This window comes from Lipotes vexillifer, unplaced genomic scaffold (genome assembly GCF_000442215.2).
Source record: "Lipotes vexillifer unplaced genomic scaffold, Lipotes_vexillifer_v1.1 scaffold778, whole genome shotgun sequence".
Taxonomy (NCBI): domain Eukaryota; kingdom Metazoa; phylum Chordata; class Mammalia; order Artiodactyla; family Lipotidae; genus Lipotes; species Lipotes vexillifer.
Genome location: NW_006774127.1, coordinates 2,718,350 through 2,742,182, shown reverse-complemented (window position 1 = coordinate 2,742,182; position 23,833 = coordinate 2,718,350). Strand labels below are relative to the sequence as shown.

The following is a 23,833-nucleotide window of genomic DNA, read 5'->3' as shown; positions in this document are numbered from 1 at the left end:
ATAATTATATATATATGTGTGTGTGTGTGTATATATATATATATATATATAGTTTCATTCCTTGGCCACTGGCAGCTGAGCTATTCTGCAAGGGACAGAAACACACAGATGGCTCGGAGCAAGTATAATGGAAGGACTTGTGGGGGGCAGCAGGTGCTGCATCCGCAGTCCACCGGGGACAGTGGGATGGGTCAGGACGGTTGCTCTGACATGGGAAACGCTGTGGCCAAGGTGGTTTGTGGTCAAGACGATGCCATGTTCAGTTTGGACATGTTTCTGAGGACCTACACCACATACAAACATTCACGTCTTGGCTGGGAGAGACCTGCCTGGGTTAGTCTAGTCTTGGGTCCACCACTTCCAGCTGCTTGAGCAAGTTATTATACCTTTCCGTGCCCCCGTCTTCTCAATTTTCAAGCAGGAACCTATCTCACAAGGTTGTATGACGATTAAATGACCTGGTCAGTGTAAGGCACTTTGGACAGTTCCTAAGTGACGGTGATAATGATCATTATCTGGATGGGATACAGACGTGAGGGGGCGGTGTTGGCACAGAAGTGCTGAATGAAGCCCGTTGATGTAATTCGAGCTTAGGGGGCAGACACGGTGGCCCAGGAAGCACCGAAAACGAAAAAAGGACCGAGGGCAGATCCCGAGGACACCTATGTCTAAGCACAAGGCAGAGGAGAGATCTGAAAGGGTACTGAAGACGGATGGCTGGTGAGGTGGAGGGAAAATAAAGAGTGCAAGGGCAAGAGAACATTCCAGATAAAGTGTTCATCAGTGTTAAAGGCTGCCGAGTAAGACCAAGACAGAGCACACGGGCCTTGGATTCAGCTGCGGTGGGAGGTGGGGAGAGTGCTTCTGAGGCTAGAGGGGGGTTCTGGGGCGCGTCTCTTTCCAGCAGATGGTCAGTGAAGCGCGTGGGCAACAGAAGTCAGGAAGGAAACAATCATTGAGCAGCAACCCCCCGCAACCCCCCACTACTCCACACCATCTGTGGCTTCCCCGTGGGCTCTGCTACACATCCAGATTAATTCCGATACGCCTGAGAACACGAGGTCGAGGTGCGTTTTCTGCCCCTGGGCCATCTGAGCCACAGGCAGGTCCTACCTTGGCCCGGGCATGCTCACGGTCTCCTTCTCATTTTCCTCCAGCAACTTTGTGTAGGACGACGGGAACCAACCCCTCCTGAAGGTGAAGAGTGGGGAGAAAAAGACCTTGCTGGGATGCTCACAGCAGACAAGCAAGCCATAAACACACCCAGGAACGGCTCGGTCACAGCTCAGGGGCCGGCCAGGCCACTTCCATCACAGTCTCTCAGGTATCTCATATACAGCATTACTTTTATTTGGATTCCCTTTTTGTCTTTTGTTTCCATATTGGTTTTACTTAATACCTGAATAATCTACACAGAAACTTGATTTAACCCACTTCCTGTAAAGCTTATGCACGTCCCGTTGAAACGATGACACTGGCATTTAAACTATTCACGTGCTAAATCTTAACAAAGTATATCTTGAGAAATCTGAAGTCACGTGAAAAAAAACATTTAAAACTACTTTCAGAAGTGACTCCTATTTATTTATGCATCAGATTCATCTATAAACGCACACACATACAGAAAACAGTTTGGGAATGACTGGGAATAGAATAACTGCAGTTAACTATAACTGTCACTGAACTATGAACCTAACTGTGGAGAAAATGCTAATCCGCCCACAAGGAAGACCTGCTACGAGGAGAGACAACGGCCCTCTCAGCGTGGGACCGCTGGACGCAGTGCAGAGGCCCCCTCTCGAGGCCTACCCTTTGGTGCCCTCATGCTCTCCGTACAGCCAGCCGTCCTTCTCCTCGGAGACAAGCAGCGTGATGACGTCTCCCTGTGCGAAGCTGAGTAAGGTCTGGTTCGCGCCGGCCGTGTGCGGAAAGATGGTTTTCACTTTCTGCTTTTTTACCCTGTTCAGTCCAGTGGCAACAGAAACCGATCGCTGTAAACTGGGGTCATCTGAAGAACCTGTCAAAAATGAACCGAGCAGTGATGGCTTTTCAAGGAACGATGATCAGGCAAGTTCAAAGGAGCCAAGCCCAGGAAACCACCCGCCCCCATCTCTCCAGCACACTCATTCCACTGAGACACCAATTGGATTATATTTCCACACCTCCACCCTTATCTGGATGGACAGGGACAGCAAGGGACAGCAGCAGAGCCATGGCCCGAGGCCTCTCAGAGGAGGATCCCTGTGGCTAAAGGCTCTTTTCCAGACCGAGAGGATAAAGTAGTGTAGCCAAGCTTCGTCTGCACTGATTCAATCAGGACGGCTCTTAAAGAGGCAAAGTTCTCCACCACCAAGTGGCCCACTGCTTTCCTTGCCGCGCTCCCCCAGAACAAATCACAAGGCCTGTGCCACAAAAAAGAGAGAAACTGGAAATGTAGACGTTCTTGCTGTCATGTCTGCTCACCTGCGAGCGTGGCAGGGATGTAGTGAGGGTGAGTCACGTGTATTGACCCCTCCCCCTAGATGCCCGTGGCAGAGGCAGGAACCAGATGCGGGCGGCCTGGCTCCACGGCCTAATGCTGCACTACGTCATGTCTCAGCTCAACGCAGGCTGATATCTACCAGCACTACCCCCCGCCACCCCAAAATTGGAATGGAAAAATTTTTTTCCATATTTTTTTCCACTCAAATTTTGCTAGCCCACTATTTACTATAAAATAATGCAAAATCTCTTTCTGCATCATTCTCGCAAATTCTTAATAAGTACAATGTAAACTGTGCTATCTCTTCAACATGCCTCATAGTCTAATTACCTTGGCTGTATTGAATTCAATGATTTTCATTTAGCTTTTACCAATAAGAACCAAAGAATCATTTGAATGATTGGGTGGCACACAGCATTGTATATTTTGACCTTATATTATATATAACTTACAGTTCTTCAAAGGCAAATGGCTACAGAGTATCATCTTTCCAGCGGACATTCTGAAAATCCCATCTCTTCCCCAAGAGCTGCACGCGCTGGACAGCCCATGGGCTCTCGTGAGCAGCACACCGTGTGACTGCTACGACTTCACACCCAAGGGGCCTGTGAGTCCCCCCAAAAAGAGATGGGCCTGGCGCCACGACAGTCTCGAGGTCCTGGGTGCCAAAGACTCTGTGTAGGCAGAGTGGAGCCTAACCAAAGCCACCTGAAATGCCTGCAAACAATAACTGGTCCCAGACTACTGAAATAGAGTCAACCGGGTTAAGAAATGTAAGCAGTTAGAACCTAAGCCCCCAGAAAGCATGAAGTGCTCTGTTAGAGACGATGAAAACACTGATTATAATTCAAACGAAGCCGACTGGTAAGACTGATAACCATTAATTTTGTCATGTGAACTTCTACAGTTTGTTTCATTGAAAAAAAAAGAAATTTTAGTCCAATTGCCACAAATACGTAACACAGCGTGAGGCTCTGTAAGTTATATCCCATTTCTTTTAAAATATAACACCTTTCAATAGGAATGTTCACTGTGTGTAAACATCAATCTGTATATAGAATTAGCATGTGTCAAAGCAACGTGTCTTATGGTTTTAGAATAAACCTAGACCCCATCACAAGGTGTGAGTTCCTCCAAGCCAGTGTGGAGGGGGTGCTACCATACATGTGTATTTACCTCTATCTCAAGGCACACTTATCCTAAATATTTAAAAAATTTTAAAGGTACTTTAAAAGAAATCCAACTAAGTATCTTACCTGTTGAATTATTTTTTCTTTCTGAATTCTGTGCGACTGTGGCTGGGTTATTAAACATATCAATCAAAGGGCTGGTTGACGCTCTGGCTGAAGGAGCTGAGGGGATCTTTGGTGAATATTTAGAAAGGGTGTCATAATCTCGCCCAACCTGTGAAAAATTCCTTATTAGTTTAACATTAGTGTAACATAGCAATGGCATTAGACAGATCCCCAGGACTGTTTTGTATTACATGCTTTAAATTCCATTTTTCCCCCCAATTTTTTGTAGGGCAATGCCCCTTTTTGAATTACTTCAAGAATACCATGTCCTTTTTTCCATTTTTGCCTTTTTTTTTTTTTAAAGCAGTTACTCCCCATTTTCCCCATCCCTTGAAAAGCACTCATCTCCTTCCTGTCTCTATGGATTTTTAGGCTCCCTTTTAAGTGCTGCTTGGCTAAAGGCATCTACATTTAAAATTATTTTTCCACAGAATTTTGAGTGCATTACTCCATTACTTTCTAACATCTTGTTTTCCAGTATCAGTGGGATTCTCCTTCCTTTGTGAGTAACCTATTTTTGCTGTTCCTGGAAGTTCTCAAAACCCTCTCTTTATCGCTAGCATTCTGCCGTCTGTTGAGGTTCTGGTCTTTTCCATTCAGCCAGGATCACCCTGCCTGCTGTGTTAAAGGCCAGGCTACCGCGGTCATCTCTGCCGGACCTCGGTTAGAGCAGGGTGGGGGTAGAAGTGGTGGGAAACAACAGTGTGTACCCGCGGGCTAGCCGTGGCCTAAGAGAGGGAGAGGGTCGATGTCCAGTGTCCGCACTGCTGGAAGGATGAAGTCGCCATTTACTGGACGGGAAAGACTGAGGAGAAGTGGGGTTAGAGTGAGAGAGCCTCAGGTATGTGGTTTTGGACACGCTGAGTGGGAAGATCCCCACTAGACATGCGGGCGGCGAGGCCCCAGGTGGCAGCTGGATGTACCTCCCACGTTTCAACCCAGCTAACATTGATAACCTCTTTGATTTTTTTTTTTTAAATCCTGTTTTTGCACTGTATTTTGGGAGAGTTCTTTGGCTTAATTTCCCAAGCTGATTCATTCTGCTAAGGAGCCCCGCTCTTCTTTGGGGGTGTTTTTGGAGGGGCTGAGGGGAAAATGAAAAACTTTAATTTTAGAAAAATTTTGAACAGGTACAAAAGTAGAGAAAACAGCACAATAAATCTCCATGTACCCAACACCTAGCTTCAACAATTACCAATCCACGGACATTCTCGTTTCCTGTATGCCCCATCCATCTTCCCCCACAACTGGATTATTTTGAAGCGAATCTCAGACATACCATTTTAACTAGAAATAATAATCCTTTTAAATTTCCAAGACAGCTGACTCTTCTCTGTGGTTGTAATAGCCTTTCATCTCTTTTCTCCTCTGCCCTGTTGGCTCTGTTGCCCCTTTTACTCGTCATTCCAGTTTTTACTTTGGTGCGTCTTTTTATGACACTGGTTTCCCCCACCTGTTCAGTGACCACTGGTTGTCTGTCCATCTTTGTACTGGGTGGCGGTCCCCATTCTTTTTACTGTACACGACAGTCTGTGTTTTCCCTGTGCTCCTGATCGCATGCGATGTGGGGAAGAGGCAAGACACACCCCCAGAAGCGAGCCACACCCTTCGGTCCACACATGCTGTTTCAGTTCACAGACGAAAGCCCGGGCTGCCTGTGGTTTAGCACAGGTGGGACAAGCGGAGGGACCAAGCAGCCTGGACTGTCTGAACCAGCTCCCCAGCCGACAACACTCAGGACACCCCAGCTTCTTCCCCGCTTCTTGGATCCACTGGCTCTGAACTGACGGCTCCACCCTCTGCAGGAACCTTGCCCTGCACATCTTCCCTGGGGCTGACATGTCCTTCTATTTTCATTCTCCACACGCTGACCTTGCCTTTCTCGCTCTGGAGACTCCTTCAGCGTTTCTGGCCCATTGACAGCACCTGCTCTTTATTTTCCCATGTGGTTATGGATCTATTAGGCAGGTTGATGGCTGGTCATTAATATCTTTGCTGTCATTTCAGAGGGCTTTATATGGACAGGGAGGGTGGACTGACTCATGTGTTCAAACTACCTGCTGGATTCGAATCTCCTCACGTGTTTGTGAAAAGATAATAAAGCCCATATTCAAAGAACAGTGAACTACGATGCTTGAATTCGTTACCTGGAATACTGGGGTGATTATTTTTTTCCTCAGGTGCCTTATGTAGTGATGAATGGCACCAGAGTTTTGCTAATCTGTGTTCTAAGATACTTTACGCTTCCTTCAATGGGAATAAACTTATAATGTTGGAATCATTACAATTAAAAACAGAATCAGTAAAAAACATCTCCAAAACAAAGATTACAGTGCTAACACAGTGTGAGACATTTTCACATCTAGTTTCAAATCTGAAGGTAAGGGGATAAAAGGAAAGGCGGGCCCTAGAAGTAGTACAGGAGAACCCATGATTTCCACTAACAAAGAAGGCCTCGGTCTGTCGTGCAAATATGGCTGAAATCTTATTAGCAAACATACAACCAAAATCTTGAGGAGACAACCAGCTCTTACCATGCTGCTTCTCTCGATCATGGGTGAAGGCAGAGGCGTTCCAGACATTGGGGTGGAGATTGGGGTCTTAATTTCTTCGATCATATTCATGATTTTCTCTGGTACTTTGGTGGCATCACCACATGTTTCTTGCCACTTAGGCAGTTTGGAATTGATCAATTCTGCAGACTATAAATTCAAAAGAAACAAAACCAAAGACAAATGTGTACTGTTGGAAGGACTGACACAAATTACAAATACTACTAATGTATTACTGGCTTACCACTGGAAGTGTGGGAGCTATGAGTTCAATTCAGTGAGGAGCTTAAGCAACTATGGGGATCTGCTGTCTGCTGTGTCTTATTTGCTGAGGATGTAGGCTCCTGTTCTAAAGGAATTTACTGTCTCCCTCAGGGTGAATACAGAGTTCAAGATTAATACAAGGATTGTACATGATTCAGAAGAAGTTCAAAAACTAAAAGGGAAGGCGGATCAATCCGTCTTAATCCCCATGATTCCCCGCGGCCCCAGAACTGCCAATCCCCGCTGTCTTCCTCGCACAAGAAGCACCTCTGACCGAGCGACAGGACCAAGGGTGGACTCTGTGTGTGTGTGTGCGTTCGTGTACACTAAACACTGTCCTAAGTACTTCATCCTTGTTAATTCACTGCATCTGCCCCACAATCCTAAAGTAGGTACCATTCTCATCCCCATTTCACAGATGAGGAAACTGAGAACTTTGAGAGGCTAAGTAACTGGTTAACACAGCCTTCCGTGGTAGATCCAGGACCCTGAGGTTTCAACTACTGGGACCTCAGGGGAAACCGGACTGGCGTGTTAGAGGAGTGAATCAGACCTGCCCTGAGAAGTTCCTCTACGGGGACAGAGGGACTAGAAGCAGAGCGTGGTGGGTCTTCAGAGTCGGGGCAGTGTTGAGGGGAAGCCCCGCCCACAGGCCAGCTGGGGCTCTGGGGCAGGCAGACCATGGGCTTTGCAGAAAAGCTGGATTGCAGAACAGAGAGATGCAGAAGGACAGCGACAAGACCCCTTAGCCCCACAGGCAGAGGCATCTGTCCTGGTTCCCACAGCCTGGCTCTTCCTCCAACTGGACTCCCAGACTCCCTGGAGCCTTTCCGAGAACCCCTTTTTCCAGGGCGGCAATCTAGTTGGAAAAAGGAAGTAGGGGATCTTTTTTGAAACTATTTTCATAACAACCACACTGTTTTTCATCTAGGCTCTGTGTCCATCAGAAGTGGGCTGGGGGAGTTGGTGTAAATCCTAAGCCCCGCCCCTCACACCACCCCGTCCCCTGCCTGTGACGCAGACACACCGCGGACCAACTACTAAGCCTGCTTCATCCAGGACTGGGATCAGGGAAGGCACAAAAGCGGTTTCAGAGACTTGAAGAGACTTCTGCTAGGGAAAGGAGATCTGGCTTGCGTCACACTAGAAAACGTAATAGGGACTCGAGGTTAAGTGTAAGAAAGACTCTGCCAACAACTAGAGCTCCTGGAAACAGGCCATGTTGCCTCACGACACAGCAAGGACCCCACTGCTGGGGGGCGGTGTCACCACAGGGAGCTTCAAGGTTGCTTCTGTGCCCCTCCGGCCCACGACCCTGCCCCAATAGGACAGTGTCACCATGGAAACATTAGTACGTATGCACTGGTGACAAAAGCAATCATCTAATGCAGCATATTTTTCTTTCCCGTAACAACCTGAGACCTTAGGTATTTAGATTTGGTAGCTGAATATTCCTTAAAGTTGCAAAAACTTTACGGAATATGTAACCTGTGATATATGCATACATACAAGTCCAAGTGTTTTTTTCCCCTGAAAAGAGGAAGTTGCGCTCTATTCAAGCTCTTACAAAGCTCTCATATCATGGAGCGCTCTCTAAATTACTTTATTATGAATAACAATGAATATCTGACTTTAGTCAATGCTAGTTCTGGATGCTTACATAAACCCAATAGAATTCATAATTTAAAAAACAAAAAGAGAGAGGAAAGGAAATTTAACACACGGTTTGTAATGATTCCTGGAAATATAACCTCACAACTGCACGCACTGAAGGAGAGGAATAAATCCAGTCATGCAGCCGATGCGACCTTGAACAGACACACAACCTGAGGAGGAGTGAAAAAGGAGCCCCGGCCAGCTGTCCTGAGGCTGGGAATGGGGTCTGCGGCCTGGGATAGAATTTCCAGCAACACCATCTACATGGACCCCCAAGGTGAGCATCTCAGGCCACCCAGGTGGGCTGGACCTGGGGCCTGCCAGGACTCACCCCGTGGTTCTGGGGAAGACACTGATGTTGAAGATGCATCAGAAAGAGTCTGAGAAAAGCTGACTCATGGGTGAGAAAAGGAAAAAAGTGCCATTTCTCAGTTATTCAATAAGTATGAATGTGTTACTAAACATTATAAACAAGCTTTTGACCATTTCATCTACATTTCTAAAAGTTTACACATTCAAGTTGGTCAAAAATTATTTCCTTGGGGAACTTCCCTGGTGGTCCAGTGGTTAGGAATCCACCTTCCAATGCAGGGGACGTGGGTTCAATCTCTGGTCAGGGAACTAAAATCCCACATACCATGGGGCAACTAAACCCACGCGTTCTAGAGCCCGCGCACTGCGATGAAAGATCCCGCATGCCACAGCTAAGATATCACGTGTGCTGCAACTAAGACTCAATGCAGCCAGATAAATAAATAAATAACTATTATAAAAAAATTATTTCCTTGGAATCTTCTCCCTGGCAAAATAAGCCTTTTGCTTTATATTTGGGCACGTATGGAAGGTGAAGCATTTCAAGGGCATTTAAATATGAATAAAATTAGTCCTCACAATGCAATTTGCCACCACACCCACCTGTAAGTGATACTGATGAATGTGATTTGCGAAGCTGCAGTGTTTGTCAACAAGGAAGCAGAAGCGCCTCTTCTCTTCAAGTAGAGCTTCTTTGCAACCATCTGCAATAAATTTCTGGATTTCATTCTGGCGAGAAGTGATGGTTTCTACATACTAGGAAAATAAATAATAATTATACAAGTATGACATGAGGCATCAAATAGCTACACAGCCTGACACTTATCTTCTCCCATCTTTATGCTTGGTTTATTTTGATAATGGAGTAAGTGCTAAATGCAGATAAACATTAGACAAAACGACGTACTTGTAACCTGATCTGAGCAGATGGCAAATTCTCATTAAGATCCCTGACTCATGCTTGGAGAGAAGTTGCCAAAGGCCTTACATTCCACTGGGCAATTTGTACAAAATATTACTTTGTAATCCAGGGATATGATCATGTTTTACTGGAAAATCGTGGGACCAAAAAGTTCGGAACCAGAAAGTTCAAGTTCAAATCCCAGTTCCAAGTGCCAACCATGTGACTTAACCTAAGCCTCACTTTCCCCATCTGTAAAATGGAGATAGTAATGCTTATACTGGGGAGTCCCTGACCCTCCCTGAGTTGGGAGAAAATGCCAGTATGCTCTTGACTAATTATTAACTTAACTCCGGGGAACTCTGCGGCCTTCAGCTCCTACCAAGTCGAAATGCGTGTTTTTAACTTTCAACAGCAGAACAGTGAAGGATGAAGTAGAGACTGACTGAGGTGAGCACGCTTCCCCGTTAACTGTACAAATCATCAACCCCAAAATAAAGTAAAATAGTGCTGAAAAGTTCACCTCACTCTCCTTGTGCTCATATTTGAGTGCATTTCGTCCTCCTTGACTTTTCCTTCTGATCTTCTTCAATTCAGCTTGAGATTTCTCCAAAGAATCTAATTTATTCCTGTGTTCTGCTTGGTATCTTTTGAGAGTTGCCTGCAAGTTAAACGTTGCACTTATTTTTACTGCAGCACCAGGCAAAGTGCCAGGCGGTTACTCTTGCTGCGTTTCCACTGGGCGTGGTGGCAAAAGGCCCATGCTTCGCGCTGCCCTGCCTGGCTGCAGGTATCCCCACTTCACACAACCCCCCTCCGCTCCTTCGACTTCAATGTCCTGTCCTGAAGTTCCCCGTTTATATGATGAGCCCCTGACCAGAAGGGCAGCTTCTCGGAGAGAAACAATGCTGTTTCTTTCTTTTATTCCTTTTTTCTCCAAGGTTTTTGGACACTGGGTGGCCTGTAAGTGCTTTGGTGAATAAATGAACAATATCAACTCACACACTCCTGACTGTTTTATGACTTAACGATTTCAAGAAACAGAATGAACAAGAGCCATTGCTTCCGGTGATTCTGAGGGCTGTGAAACAAGAGTGTTCTGGAGCCTCACAGACCTGGGTTAGAATTCTGGCTTCATCCCTCATTTCCTGTGTGATCTCAGCAATTACTTAATTTTTCTGAAATCCATGCTTACCCTCTAATCTGTACAGTGGGAATATAGTAAGAGTACCTATGTTAGAGTTTCTGTGGGGATAAAAATCAGACAATGCACGTAAAGGGCTTGGTATTACATCCTCCGGGCCGCAGAGCACGTGCATGCAGGGCAGCAGGACGACTTCAGGGTGACCCCCACCGCTTACTGCCATGCGGGGCTTGTGAAGAAGGGGAGCTTCGGGCGGCCAAGGAAGCAGCTACTGTGCAGCAGAAAAGAGAGGCGGAAGGAGCAAACTGCTGGAATCGACACTGCCGTAGGGCAACAGGAGAGAGACACCAAATGGGACCTGGAGCCCCAGGGAGCTCCAGACGGCGTCCTCCCACACGGCTCACGTCCACAAGTGCCGGTTTGTGAAAGCAACAGCTGCACTAACGCAGATGCAGGTGTCATCCACATATGCGTGTTCCTTGAAAACAGTGTTTTCCAGAAGTGTATGATTCCCTGCAGGATTTCCTGCTATGCTTTTTAGTAAAGATCCCAAGTGTTAGCACTTGGCCCACTCAGCCCAAAGGGAACTTGTCAGTGTTATGCGGCTGTGTACACACTCGACGGCCAGCTCCATCATACCTGCTGCTGCCGAGTCAGCAGTGGGGGAAGTTGTCCTCGAGCTCAGCCATCAGGCAAGTGCAGCCTTCGCGAGAGCTGGGCCCCCAGCCCCGGGCCACCTCCACCTACGGGAGGTGGAGCAGAACTAGGTACTCACGTTCATATATTTTACATCAAGCTCTGTCTTCTTCTCCAGCTCATGGATAATCTCCTTATGGAATTTTCTGAACTGTGAACACAAGGAAATGAAAAATTCAGACCAGGTTTGAGAATTGAAGTGAAATAAAATTTAAAAATAAGTATATTTGGTAAATATAAAAACAGTTCACATACATTTTCATCAAGGCTCTCGTTGAGTTTCTTGTGGATACTCGAAATCTCTATGAGAACGTGGCCTGTGGACAAAACCAGGTACATTAGGGCAAAAAGCCACTGCAAGGTTTTTGTAAAGATATGAAGGGAAGTAAAGTGGTGGATGAAGCCCAGTCCCTGGCTGCTCCCAGAGCAGGTGGGCACCAGCCCCATGGCACTGGGAACACCGGCTGCGTCCTGACAGCGGGGGTGGGTCAGACGGACGCAGCTGACAGCAAACTGACTCCACAACATCGTTCGTCAAAAGCTTGCCAACTTTGTCTTTCAACTCACGTTGTTCTCTCGCCATTTACTCATTCCCTAAGCTGAATCCTATTTACCTGGTTTAATTGTTAAATTCTCTTACAAGAGATTATTTTGGTCATTATAGTACTAACTATAGGAACAAATGACTTATTTTCATCTAATCCCGGGTAATCTGATTATCTGTCAGGCATAAAAGATAGAGGTTATTTTCTCTTCCTCATATTAGTTCTCATATCATTCTTGAAAATCTCAACGCCACGGGAAACTGCAGCAGGGACAGTGTTCTGCCTCGCATCTCCTGGGGCTACACCGTTCTCTGAAATGACTGCACAGAAAAGAATGTTCCGGGACAAAGGAGTGTTGCTCCAAAAAAGCAGCGAGATGACCACTTGATTTGCAAAGCACATGTCTTGCGCCTTGTGGCAGGGCGCTGCCTCCCCGCTTCTAAAGGTGAACAAGAGCCCCCCTGCCAACTTCTCTACAGGAACCAAATGGGTCTGATACCCAAAAACTGGGAGCGAAAGAGTTATTTGGAACCACCACCAAATCATCCCAAACCACAAAACGTGCCGAGCGGACCATCCTACGGTTCGGTGGGCAGATAAAAAGGAGTTCTTTGGGCAAACTGAAAGGCTGTGGATGAGGGAGAATGAAAAGGACGACTATGGTAGACACGGGGGAAGAGGAAAAGATTACTGACTAGACTCTGGCTTCAGTGAGCACCTCTATGCGAGTGACTTTAGTAGGCCCAGTTCTGGAAACACCTGAAGACATCTGACTCTAAGGGGGCAGCCCAGGCTCTTCCCCATCTTCAGACTCAGAAATTCTGCCTGTCCTGAACACGTCCACCCGGATGTCCCACTAGGCGCCCCGTATTCAGCAGGCCTACAAGTGAACCCCACCCCACCCTCATCTTCTCTAATCCCAGCTCTTGGCTGCCAGCCAGCCAGTCATGAGGGGTTGACACCCCGCCTACGCCCAATGACAAAGACTCATTCCCTTGTGCCATCACTTGGGCACCTCCGGCATGGAACCATGCCTCTTATACTCATCCCGCTTCCTTGGGCAACAAACGTGCCAGCCCTCCCCTACCCAGGAGAAGGCACGTGGGGATGACGTGAAGTCGATGTTCGCTCGATGACCTGTTCTAGGAGAGGTGGGCGGGGATCTCCCCAGGCCCTCTGCCCCACATGTTTACACCTGCCAGTTGGACCTCTTAGGAGGCGCCCTCCTCCTTCAAGCTCTTATTTCTCATGACTCCCAGCTTGTTCTCTTCTGGATCTCCTCCCTCACAGGTGCCAGGGTTCTTTCCAAATCTACATGTAAAATGTCACTCCCTCCCATGGGGTCCCAGATAAAACAACTCCTCGGCCTGAAGCCCACCATGAGCAGTGTTGCTTAAAATAACCATCGTGGGTGGTGGAGACAGAGAATCTCCTGGAAGGATATAACCATGTTAATAGGTTACAGGTACATGTAAGTCCCTAAGCACCATGTGATTCTAGGAACATCTGCTGGATAAGCATGAGAGCGAGGGCAGACACGTCCCCAGCACTGATGGTCCATGTGCCAGGGTATCAAGGTACCCACTCTACACCCTCAGTGACACTGACTCCATTTATCCATAATTCAGTTCTCCTAAAGTTTCAAATAAACCAGAGTTCTTCACAAAGGAAGCCTTTATATGACCAAGAATATAATTACATTAATATGTCATTTCATATACTGAAATAATCTGAGTTACCTTCACATCTATTTTAAACCCATAACTCCGAGTTGGAGATGAAAAATAAACAACAACAACAAAAACCACTTCAATTAATTGAAAATCAAGCACTCTATCCTGGGCAAATCAGATCTACTTAAAAAAGAAAACGGTCTAAAAATAATTTTGCTTAAATCATTCAGAGTGATTCAGGCTAGTAGCAAAGTGTTCACATCTTTTTTTTTCACGTTGTCATGAACTTAATTTCTACAACCTTATATAACATGGACCTCTGAGAAGCGTGTCAAAAGTATGTGCTTGTGCAGTGCCCTCGGGAACGCCAGCGCTGCTAAAGCCGGCGCTCCGGCCTGAGGGCCCCGGCCAACCGAGCCCCCTCCTCACTCTCCCCCTCCCGTCCACAGTCTCTCCCCGCCCCACAGGCGCCCAGTGAAAAGGCCCAGTGAAACAGCCCATTCACTCTGCGGGCAGAGACGGAACACCTGACCTTCCCCCCTGTTATTCCTGTCCCTCACAGTTCGTGGAATTTAAATGCCAACCTCATAGCAGCAGCCACTGAGTCCTCAGTCATAAAAAGGATTAAAAAACATCTTTACTGTGATTTTGCAAGCTGCCAAAAGAATATCTTGAAACAGAAAATGAAAACGGCCTTTATGTTCAATCTACAGAAGTTTATTCTTAACGTAGCAAGTGTTACTTTATGTCTGAAATGTGGTATCGCACGTTTTACTCTTAGCCCTGTAACCTACTTTTTCATAAATTACATTTGGGAAGAAAAAAAATTTTTGAAACGAGAGGGTGCAGTCGAGAAAGCACGGCCCAGATTCTAATGGAGCAGAACTAAGTAAACGCCTAAACAGGAATCAGAGTGTTGATCCCAGAAATTACAGCACCGTATGTACTGGATCAACCATTTCCTTTTTTCCCTTTTAGGTTCTGAGTCAATATTTTGGGAAGAAACTCGTAAAAAGTACAGTAATGTAATTCGGTCTGAATAAATTATATTCTTAAATAGCAATATTAAGGGAATTTAAAAATATACAAATTTTTCAAAATCATGAACTTGATACAACTAAAAGTCAATGTCTACCATCAATTTTTCTCTAAAAGTCATACAAATAATAGCTCCTCGTGGTATCACTCTAATTTTAGGAACTATGAACAAATATGTCCAACATTTTGGACAATACTGTATGAAGATACACATTTAGCCAACAGGCAGTATGGACTTTAAAAGTTAAACAAAAATTAAAAAATATTACTAGTATGAATACAAAGAAAGTTTTCATCTGAAATATAGGTTAGTCATTGGACTATTAATATATTTTCAACTAGATAATTCTTCATCACTTCACAGTATAAATTTAGAGGAACCAGATGGACACTACTAACAGACTTGAGTAGCACAGAACGTGTAGGCATAAATATTCTTTTTCATTTATATTTGATTGTGGATAATCAGAACATTTATTCTTTCCAGATAGCACAGAGCAGTGACAGGCGCACACTAATTCCTCCATGTGACTTTGAGTGGAATCAGACAATAAAACGACAAGGTGGAAGCCAACCCACTACTGGCCTAAAGTTACACTGTATAGACGAAAGGAAAACTGATAGAAAAAATGTCACTGGAAAGAGGATATACTTTTTCTGAGAGTTTTTCAAATACCCAGTGTGATGCAGAGAAAATATAATGAAAGTAAAAGCAAATTACACATAGATGGGATACATTAAAAAACACAAGTATGTACTCAGGGTCACCAACACTGTTAGCAGCGTCGGAGTAGTACCCACCAACATGTGACCCAACTTGGAAGGCTTTGCCAGCATCTAAGAATAGCTCCCAATGACTGTTCCCAAGTCCCTGGATGCAGGTGGAGGTGCTCTTCTCTCATCAGTATTGAAATTGTGCAAATAATCAATGTGCACATAGGCACAATGCCAAGTCAGTGATAGGGTGAACATTTCATCCAACATTCCTCCAAAGTCTAGCTTTTGACTTACCCAATCATAGTTCCACAGTTCTAATTAACACCTTGCATGGAGACTATAATTACTCTACCACTGATCATGATTTATCCCATCTGATGAGAACAAGTGAGACAAACTGAAGTTATACAACAGAATTATATAGTGTTCCAAAGTTCTTTCATTGTCAGAAATGAAAGTAAAGTGCCAAGTAACAATTGAGTTTGATAAGAAAAGATGCATGGTGAAATCTCCAGGGTAGCCACTAAAAGAATAAAGTTCATATAACTATCAAGCTAATAGAGAGGAGAAAAAAATAGTCAAAAAGAAGACTAGAGAAGAAATTAACAGAGGACAGAGAGTAGAAAGCAAAAGTAATTACACTGGAGGTAAATGGAGTATATAGTTTAATTAAAAGACAAAGATTGTTAGGATTAAAAAACAACACCCGGGGCTTCCCTGGTGGCGCAGTGGTTTAGAGTCCACCTGCCGATGCAGGGGACATGGGTTCGTGCCCCGGTCCGGGAAGATCCCACATGCCGTGCAGCGGCTGGGCCTGTGAGCCATGGCCGCTGGGCCTGCGCTCCGCAACAGGAGAGGCCACAACAGTGAGAGGCCCGCGTACCGCAAAAAAAACCCCACCACCACCCAACTATATTCTGCTTACAAGAAACATACTTAAATACAGAAAGGTTGAGAGTAAAAGGATGGAATCAGATACATGGCAAACACTAACCAAAAGAAAGCTGATGCCGGTACATTAAAACCAAACAAAGAAGACTAAAGAGTCAAAGAAGGCAAGAAGCATTATTAGAGATAAAGCAGTCATTTCATAATGGCAAAAGGTTCAATTCATCTGGAAGATAGAAAAATTTTGTATTTGTGTGCATCTCAATGTAGTCTCAATGTTTCTAAACCAAAACTGAATTATAAAAAAGAAACAGATAAATCAATAGCCATCATAGGAGATTTTAATATATCTCTCTTAGTAAACTGATAGAACAAGCAGACAAAAAATCAGTACAGATATAGATGACTGAATAATGCAATAAATAAACTTGATCTAGTGAACATATAAATCACACTATATAATAAAGAATACATGGGCTTCCCTGGTGGTGCAGCTGTTGAGAGTCCGCCTGCCGATGCAGGGGACGCGGGTTCGTGCCCCGGTCTGGGAAGATCCCACATGCTGCGGAGCGGCTGGGCCCGTGAGCCATGGCCACTGAGCCTGCGCGTCTGGAGCCTGTGCTCCGCAAAGAATACATTATCTAAAGCAGAAACTAACACACCATTGTAAAGCAATTATACTCCAATAAAGATGTAAAAAAAAAAAAAAAAAAGAATACATTATCTATATATACCCTACATGTAAAGCTTATCCAATAACTTCATTTTAAAGCAAACACAAAATACTAAAAAGGAACCACAAGAAAGCCTCCCGGTATTTCAGAAAAACTGAAATTATACTTAGAATGTTCTTTAAATGCACTACAATTAAGCTAGAAATCATTAACAAAAAGGTAACTAGAAAATGTCCATATATTGGAAATGAAACAGACTTCTAAATAACCTGTAAGTCAAAGAAGAGAGCACAATGGAAGTTAAAATGATTTTGAAATGAAATGATAAAAGAAAATACAGCATATAAAACATGTAAGATGCAACTAAAGCTGTGGTTACAGGTAATTTTATAGCCTCAAAATGCATATATTAGAAAAAAATGAGTGAAAAATCAATGCTCTAAGCACACATTTCAAGAATTTAATGAAATAATACCCAATAATAAAAAGAAATGAACTAGACATAAAAATATGGATGAATTTCAAACACATTATGCTCAATGAAAGCTACATACTGTATGATTCCATTTATAAAACATTCCAGAAAAGGCAAAACTGACAGTTATCTGATAAACAAATCTGCTTACCCTATTACCCAGCAATTCTACTCCTAGATATTTTTCCCAAGAGAAATGAGTGCATTTGTTCACCAAGACATGTACAAGAATGTTCACAGCAGTTTTAGTCATCATATCTCCAAGCTAAAAACAACCCAAATATCCATCAACATAAGAATGGATAAATTGTGGAATACTCACTCACACAATGGAGGAGCAGGGAGACCTCAAACTGTATATAAATTCCCCTCAAATCCTTGACTAACACTTAAATTGCACATGCTCAGGGTGAGACTAGGAAATGCAGCAAAAGCAACAGTTGGAAGGTTGGAAAGCTTAGCGGATGTTCTCAGGATACACAGTGCTGGGAATACAGAGTTTGAAATTCAAGGTCTGGTAAACACCACAGGCTTCACACTGAAACTGAGAAGGGCTATACCTTAGGAATGAGGACTGAGTCATAGGACTACGGGCAAAACCAAAATAGATCCACCAGAAAAAAGTCCAAAATTAAGCCTCCACAAAGTCAGGTGATTCATCAGTAATTTAACTGTCTGCTAGAATAAAACTCCACACTCTTAAGAGGAGGGTAACAGAATCTGAAGTCTCTACAGTATTTTACCACAATATACAGAATAGGAAAAAAAAAAAAATCAGTAGACAGGGTGAATGGTAAAACTACAAACTCTGAACTCTTTTTCCCAAGAGTTAGTACGGTCATTTTTTGGTATTTAAAATATATTTCATAACTAATAATAGTTAAGTTTATTTATAACTTATAATAAATATATTAACATACAAATTTATAATATAAAATTATAAATTTATAAAATTTCTAATAATTCCAAAGCTATTTTAGATGTATTATAGGATTGAGAAAGTGTGTAAATATGTTGTTACCGGGAGCCAGGGTTCTCAAACATTTCCAAAATACGTAAGTGTAAGTGCATTTGCTCATTTATTTGTGTATGAATATATGTGTGTATACATATACATATACACACATGTCTATTTTTGTGTATGTACACAATATAAGCTATACACATGTATATATTTCCTAGCTGTTGGCTGAAAGGACCCAGATGACATCTGAATAGCAATGAGCACACCTAGTACCCAAATCTTGGTTTCTAAAATCATTCCCCACTAAGGGGAAGCAACACTCCTCAGAAAAATGGCTGTGGATTCCACAGCTGAGGTGTAAAAGGACAAGATGAGCCCAGAACACACTGGTACACAAAAGAGTAAGGAAGTGCACAGGAATGAATGAATGAATGAATGAGTAAAAGAGTCAGCTCAAAAGAGCTCCTACAGGCCAAACATGGGACAGTTTGAGCACCAAAATAAGGACAGTAATATATTATAAATCATTGAAAAATTCATAGAATCCATGAGACCATAGCAATAATAAATAGATAAATTTAAAAAGAAAGAAATGAGGGAGAAGGGAGGGCTCCTGCTAAAAGTGGAATGCCAAGTGCCAACTGGTCAGTATGAAGGGAATGTTAGAGCTGGAAAATAGGGTTTGCAACCATCACAGTAAAGACTGGTTCAGGCAAAAATCATTAATAGGTGCTAAATTTAGGATACAAATGTTGATGAGGAATAAGATATTTAAATAGTCTGAAAGTAGCAACAGGAAAAAAAAAAGCAACTGTACATTGGAGAAATCAGACAACACCTTCACTGGACAGTCAAAAATAATGCCACAAATGAGAGGCAGGTAACGCTGTGTGTCCAAATTGATACTCTGAGCACAAATTGCCTTAGACAGCATTAATATAACCTGAATCGAATCATGAAGACCTGGCACTTGAGAGTTATTATCTTGCGTTCCTGACTATTCATCCCCTTTTAGGGTTTCTGATACAGGGCTATCTCATGCTAGTTCTTTAATGCCAACATTAAATTTATTTGCTTATTGTTGGAGAATAAAATGATTTCATCCTTCTCTGATGGTACATCCAGTACTAGCTGACAAAGGTAAGGAAGAGATGAAGAGGTCTGTTGACAGGAGAAATAACATCAATGTTCTACTTATTTAATAGTAGGACCTCCGAAAACCTCGATTTTAGAAAATAGTAGAAATGGCCAAAGATCTGAAAGTGACAAGTCCTCTGAGCCAAACAAAAGTTGTAACCACAAACCTAAACACCACCGCTGCCCCCGACCCCACCAGAGTGGAGTCCCTTTTAGATACAGAACGAACAGAACTTACTTTTATATAAAAGTCTACAAGAGATTGCCTAAAGGATGTTGCTTTTTCATAATAAGAGGCCAGCAGCTACTGCTGATCTCTTAGTGATAGAGCACAAGATCTATAGGAAGAAGAGCTCATGACGAAGACGAAAGGCTGCTAAAGGAGTCTGGAAAGGGCCGGGGTACTGTGAAAGCTAAAAGATTGAAGCATCTTCAGAAAGTGGGGTCCTCTGGGCTGTCCTCACCCACAGAGAACTCAAGGGACACGAAGACTGGCCAAAGGTCAGAGTCTGCCAGAAGTTACAATGGTGCCAGACAAGCCTCTTAGCTGTGCACACCTGGGAAGTTACTTAACCTCTCTCCAGGTAATCTCCCCTGTATGGTGGTAACTAGAATACTTACTTCACAGGCTTGGGTGAGTGTGATACTTTCCTGTGAGTTGAAGAGAAATACTGGCTGGTAAGGTGTGTGCGTCCAGACAAAAGTAGCAAATTAGTTCAATAATGCATGATATATGCCAACAGCATGGGGCCCACACTCCTCAACATGCCATTTCCTGGGTGAGTACTTGTTTTCTAGAAATAAAATCCACATACTAGGTTGTCAACTTGTAACTAGTCACCGTGTTTCATTATTTTTTGTTCCTTATACACATACATCTATATATTCTTTAGTATGCTTTATTGTACTATGTTTAAAATGCTTCGGAATAACTCTTAAAACTTACAGAATGAGAGAAACAGACACCGACCTCTCCTAAACTCATCTCCTCCCTCCCCACCCCGCATTCCCAGGGTCCCCAAAGGAAAAACTGCTACTCTCCTATTATCAAACAGAACACAGAGAATACACTCTGCTTTCCTCCACCTCACAGCCTTTACAGTACTGTAGTTAAACAGTACCTATCAGGATTGATCCATGATGAGAAGAGGTACATCTGACCACTGCGGGTTAGAACGAATTGCAAGGGCACTTCTGGTTTCTGCTCCAATGCATAAAAAGCCTGGAAGTCGTCACTCCCTTACTTACAACAAGAAACAAGCTAAACAAACTGAAAAACAACTCTTAGATTCATCAGAGAATTAAGTTTACAGGCGGATGTGGAAAATCAGAGTTTACCAGGAGCAGAGACTGATGCTGGAGCCATGGCTGCCAGGAACCCAAACGGTAACTGAGGATTTACTGGAGGCTCAGTGTGGACCAGCTTGAGAGTTAAAAACAACAGGCAGCTCACATTTTCATGAGTTTTATCTGTAGGAGGCATCCTCGCCACCAGGTTTTTATTGTTAAGAATGGAGAAAATTCCTCTGGGGCTTCTGGCAGGGGGAGGGAGAAAACGACCGTTTAGAAATCTGCCCAGAGTTGTTCTGTTCTTGTTCTGTTCTGTGTAAGGAAGGCTAGCCCTCCAGGAAAACACTTTTCCTCAGCTTTATCTGATCTGGGGAAGGACAACTAGGTACCTGCAGCCCCTCTAGCCTTCCTGTCTCAAGTAAGGGGAGGGGAAAAAAGGCTAAGAAACTCTTCCGAAGGTCATATCCCAGATACTGTGGCCCACTGTAAAAACCAAAAATACCCAACAAAACAAAACAATGGAGATTTAAACGTGAGATTATAGAATGGTCCCCCTCTCCAATATTTTACCACCACATCACCCATCAACAGGACTCCGGGATAATAACAGTGGATTACAACTGACACTCCATTTAGAAGGATTTTCAAAAGAAACCCAAAGACAACAGGGGAGACAAAGACAATGGAGAAAGGATAGTCCTTTCAACAAAGGATGCTAAACAACTAGACATCCACTTGCAATGAATCTAGACACTGACCTTATACTTTTCACAAAAAGCAACTCAAAATGGAGCATACACCTAAATGTAAAATGCAAAACTATAAAACTTTTAGAAGATAACACCAGAGAAAATACACATGACTTTGGTTTAGCAATGAGTTTTTAGATATAATGCCAAAAGCATGATCCATGAAAGAAAAAAACTGGTTAAGCTGGACTTCATTAAAATTACAAACTTATGCTCTACAAAAAACACTGTTAATAGAATGAAAAGACAAGCCACAGGTTGGGAGAAAATATTTGCAACACACATATCTGATAAAGGAAGGACTTGTATCCAAAATACATGTAAAAAAATATATAAAGACTGCTTAAAGCTCAACCATAAGAAAACAAACTCAGTTAAAATGTAAGATATACAGATGGCCAATAAGCATATGAAAAAATGATCCATATCATATGATTAGGGAACTGCAAATTAAAACAAGATACCACCATACACCTATCAAAACGGCTATAATCCAGAAAACTGACAACACCAAATGCTGAAGTGGAGCAAGAGGAACTCTCATTCATTACGGGTGGGAATGCAAAATGGTATAGTCACTTCTCAAGACAGTCTGGCAATTTCTTACAAAGGTAAACAGTCTTATTTGATCTAGCAATTGTGCTCCTAGGTGTTTACCCAAATGCCTAGAAATATTATACCTATGGAAAAACCTGTACAGTATATGAATGCCTATAGCAGCTTTATTTATATTGCCAAACCCTGGAAACAACCCAGATGAGTGGATAAACAAACTGTGGTACATCTGTACAACTGAATATTATTCAGGGATTAAAAAGAAACCAGCTATTAAACCACAAAAAGACATAAAGGGGGTTTAAATGTATGTCGTTTAGTGAAAGAAGTCAGTCTGAAAAGGCTGCATAGTACACAATTCCAACTAAATGACATTCTGGAGAAGGCAAAACTACAAAAACAGTAAAAAGATCGGTGACTGCCAAGGACTGGTGGGGGGTGGCTGTTTATACATTTGTCAACCTCATAGAACCCCAATATAAACTATGATCTTTAGTTAATAATAATGTACCAATACTGGTTCAGCATTTGTAACAAATGCACCACACCAATGCAAGATGTTAAAAACAGGGGAAATAGTGAGTGGGGGAGACAGTGTGTGTGAGAACTGTGTGAGATCTATTCAATTTTGTATAAATCTAAAACTGCTCTAAAAACTAAAGTCTATTAATTAAAAATAAATTCACAGCAGTCATCTGGAACCTGCAGTGATCAGGAACCAGCGCCCTGCTTGGAGGAACACACACATAGTGTCTCAATGTTTCTGGCAGTTACACATGGAAGAGAACTTGATCTTCTGATTCCGTTACCTTTGCGCCCCCAAGTACCTGCCTGGAACACACCGGCCTTAAAAGTCTGGTTGTTAATGAATATACTGAACAAACAAATGAAAGGGTGACTGCAGTGAAGCATGGAAGTTCAGTGATGGCAGGAGAAGAAAACCAGCAAAAGCTGGACCTATCAGAAAGTGGCATCTGTAGTGTTTGATTTTATTGGTATAAATATATTGATTACAGAAATGCCTACAGGAAAAGTGACTTTTGCGGAACCCAAATGCCTGGTCCCTAACGTGTGAGCGCTGGGCATCCATCTGCAGCCACAGCAGAGCCGGCTGGCTCCAGATGGGGCTGTTTCCATCCTCAGGGCTCCAGGAGCAAGTTCCTGTCATCTTTTGTTTCCTATCACCAAGATTTAGTAACACTGAGGTCCAGTCTCAGAGGCTTCTGAGTCACAAACAAGATAATATTTTTTTTAAAAAAACAAGAGACATATTTGTTTATAAAATTTTCATTTTGCCAAGTAAGAAGCTACAATCCCAGACTCTGTGGGTTCAGTGCTGGACACCTGGCAACCCGAGCTGTGAGGATTAAGTGCCTAACAAGTGGAATGTGCTAAGAGCAAGACACACACTAGACACTCGGTGTTTGATTCCTTCCAGCTTCCTGATAAAAAGTGGGAGAGGAAGGGAGAGACGAGGGAGAAGGGAGGAAGCTGGTAGCAACTACTTATTTTGGAAGTTTGGCAATAGAAGAAAAGTGAATTAAGAAGGTAGCTAGAAAAAGAAACATTAAAACATTTTTTCTTTTTTAAGACACATTTTCTTTTTCTAAATAAGGTCTGCAGAAAGAAAAAATGGAAACTAATAAATTCCATATGACTGACACACTGAATTAAATTTAAGCTTATGTAAGAATGCTTTTTAAAATAAAATATTACTATTATCCTAACAACAGGACTTACATCTCAACGGGAATTATCACTAGAACCTTCTGGATATATTTTTTTTTTTTTTTTTTTTTTTTTTTTTTTTTTTTTTGGGCCTTGGG

At 43.1% G+C, this 23,833-nt stretch overlaps 1 protein-coding gene across 1 annotated transcript in view; it reads right to left on the bottom strand.

Annotated features, from left to right (window-relative positions):
* BAIAP2L1 (BAR/IMD domain containing adaptor protein 2 like 1) overlaps positions 1 to 23,833 on the bottom strand; it is a 65,280-nt gene that overhangs the window by 16,429 nt on the left and 25,018 nt on the right. The window contains exons 3-10 of the mRNA XM_007448869.1: positions 11,558 to 11,619; positions 11,382 to 11,453; positions 9,986 to 10,123; positions 9,165 to 9,317; positions 6,312 to 6,479; positions 3,739 to 3,886; positions 1,810 to 2,017; positions 1,114 to 1,191 (exon numbers count right to left, since the gene is read on the bottom strand). Of these exons, the coding sequence (XP_007448931.1) occupies positions 1,114 to 1,191; positions 1,810 to 2,017; positions 3,739 to 3,886; positions 6,312 to 6,479; positions 9,165 to 9,317; positions 9,986 to 10,123; positions 11,382 to 11,453; positions 11,558 to 11,619 (1,027 nt within the window). The remainder of the gene's footprint in view (positions 1 to 1,113; positions 1,192 to 1,809; positions 2,018 to 3,738; positions 3,887 to 6,311; positions 6,480 to 9,164; positions 9,318 to 9,985; positions 10,124 to 11,381; positions 11,454 to 11,557; positions 11,620 to 23,833) is intronic.